At 33.4% G+C, this 2860-nt stretch overlaps 1 protein-coding gene across 1 annotated transcript in view; it reads left to right on the top strand.

The window, feature by feature from the left end:
- Positions 1 to 2433, top strand: part of LOC118743722 (troponin C-like) — a 7686-nt gene extending 5253 nt beyond the window's left edge. The window contains exon 4 of the mRNA XM_036476484.1: positions 2229 to 2433. Within this exon, the coding sequence (XP_036332377.1) occupies positions 2229 to 2257 (29 nt within the window). The 3' untranslated portion in view covers positions 2258 to 2433. The remainder of the gene's footprint in view (positions 1 to 2228) is intronic.
- Positions 2434 to 2860: the final 427 nt, after the last annotated feature.

The following is a 2860-nucleotide window of genomic DNA, read 5'->3' as shown; positions in this document are numbered from 1 at the left end:
TTTGTTTTCCAATCACTTATCTCTTGGCTTAACGCCAGCATTGAAATTAAGCTGAAAATTTTCCGTTATCGAGTTTAATTTTTTGACAATTGATAAATATTTTTGCACTGGCGCAGAAAAACAAATTGTGAAGAATAATAACAAGCTATTTATTATTTATGTTTCGAATGTTGTTTGCTGAAATACTTTAGCCAAAATGGACGAAGTTTAAGGAGAAAAAACGGATAATACTAATTTATGTGAGGGTTTTCAAGGAAATAATAATTTAATTTGGGTTGAAGGAAAACTTGATTCGGCGGTGTGCCAATTGATGGAAACGAATTTTATGTTTATATAACTTTACTGAATATGGCGACACCTTTGGAATAATACTTAGGGCATTCCCTTAAAATTTTAAAATCTGGAAAATGAAAAATATGTTTCATTTTAATTTCAATAGAACAACCAAAGCTTAAGATCTTTCTATATAGTCAAGTCTTATTTTGTGCAGTTCACGGAAGTGTTCATACCAAAAATATATATTCTTGATCAGATACTGTCCCATTGAGATATCTGCCTATAGATAATTAATACACCATACTCACATTTGGGGTATTCACAACGGTTTCGTAAGTGTGGTATCATTGTATGTTGTAAACTTTAAACACTTAAGAAATATATTAAGGGAGTTCGCAAAGTACCATCAAAGTCATATTATGATTTTTTGTAGTGCTAAAAAATAGTTGGTTGACATTTCAAGTTCTCTAAACATTTATTTAAGCTCTTAAAGTTTACGACATACAACAATACGACACTTACGACACCGTTGTGAATCGCTCAATTGTTCCAGACATCTGTATGGAAGATGTTGCGATGAAATCTCACAACACTTTTTCACCTAAGCTCTCCTGCCTTCGCTAGACCGAGGCCGAAATACTCGTTTCTAGATCGCCTTCGGGCAGTTATCACCTAGTGGATCCCCATTTCTAAAACGGTTAAAAAGGAGAGCAGCGTGGAGAGACTATAACTGCCATATATGTACGTACGCTTGCAAATAATATATAGAGAAAAAATTGTGCTTGAAGCTCTCAATGTTCAGTGTATGTACGCAGCCGTTGTACGTGTAATTTCGTTATACGGCATTACTATCTAGTGGCCGTTCGTACATAAATCTATAACCAGGAATAAGCTACTCAAGATTCACAGAGTGGCTTGGACGATGATTGCAATGGCTTTACTCTCAACGCCGATAAAACCCCTGGAGACCTTTATTCATTTTTCACTGGAGACTTTGTATATGAAAAACTAAAAGAAAGGCGAAAATGATGGATGTTTTTCGTTGCAAACTTTAAGTGCTACAAAGAATATTCTTTGGCTCTTTGGCTCTGAGGAATTATGTCAACGCAAGGATACACTGTAGGAGCGATAGGGTAGCCAGATTAAAAAAAAGTAAAACTAAAACAAAAAAACAAAAACCATTTTTGTCGTCTCAAATTTCAAGTTCGATCTCTGTGCGCTGTAGAAAAAATAGAGAATGTAAAGCATTATCTATGTATGTTTGTACATATGTATGTCACTGCTCCGCATTGGCGACATTCATTACTTTACCACTTTCTCATGTGTCTGGCTGAATTTATAATTCGTTGCTAATAGATATTTAAAAAATTTTAAACAAATATTTATACACGGTAACAAAAAACAAAAATAGACTACATACATATAATATAGAACAACAATGCAATGCGTTAACAAAAATACATACACACATACATAAATCGAATGGAGAAACCAACAGTAATAAAATCATTCGTATAAAGATTATAAAAAAATATGTACATATGTTTGTAAGCGCATGAATTAAAAATTATTTTTATGCTGCCGAAATTTCACATTCATGCTATGTGTGTACATATGTACCTGAGTATGCATATAAATATATTAAGATTTACATACAAACAAACGCATGCAATAACATACATACCTACATTTAGTTAGTTGAAGCTACGAATGATTGCGTGGGCGGAATCTGTTGCTGCTGTCCACAATAAAAAAGTATAAATACATTCAAGTTGTTTTAGTTCCATTTCTCCACACATGCAGCAATGCATACATATGTAGATACAAAACATAAAATGTGTCTGCTATTTATTGCTTAAGGATAATCCATTTTCTACAAAATTTAATACTGAATAATAAACTACTATAAATTCTTATAATCATTCTCTATAATTTTCTTATTCTCTTTGCAGAATTCATGGAAATGATGACTGGCGAATAAATATTTATTCTAATATTTAGCTATATATTAGAAACATTTGATTTTATTTTTGTACAGAAGTTATGGCTGTGTATTAGATGCATGCCCACAAACCAGAACAGCGAAATGTGGCATTTCACAGCTAACAAAAAAAAAAACGTCATCTGCTGAATGTGAAAATGATTGTGAAAATATCAGCAAAATAAATTCTTATAATTTTTTTGTATAATTTTATATTTTATTTTATTTAAAATTTCCTTCTCGTTTCCTCTTCGAACCCAATGGCCCACTCAAGATAGGCATCCTGGAAGCTATCTCTAGCATCTATCCAGTTGACCCTGGCGAGTGTTCACTCAAGCGCTTATGAGTAATGTTTTCAAAGCCTAGCCGGACGCAGAGACGGAAGTCATCGCAACCGCATCCGCCACCACCAACGTAATGGTTACAGATGTGGAACGTACTTGGACGTGATATGAAAAGTGTTAAGCACAAACACATATTTTTAATACCCGCGACTTCATCCTTCTGCCTGGTGGCTGTGATTATTCGTTGAGGTTAAAAAAGCTATTACAATGATTAAAAAAAAAAGAGTCGATTTAGAAACGTGAGCAAAATTTTAGTACA

This window comes from Rhagoletis pomonella, unplaced genomic scaffold (assembly GCF_013731165.1).
Source record: "Rhagoletis pomonella isolate Grant_MI unplaced genomic scaffold, Rhpom_1.0 Rhpom_scaffold_00007, whole genome shotgun sequence".
Taxonomy (NCBI): domain Eukaryota; kingdom Metazoa; phylum Arthropoda; class Insecta; order Diptera; family Tephritidae; genus Rhagoletis; species Rhagoletis pomonella.
This window is presented reverse-complemented; position numbering and strand designations above follow the sequence as displayed.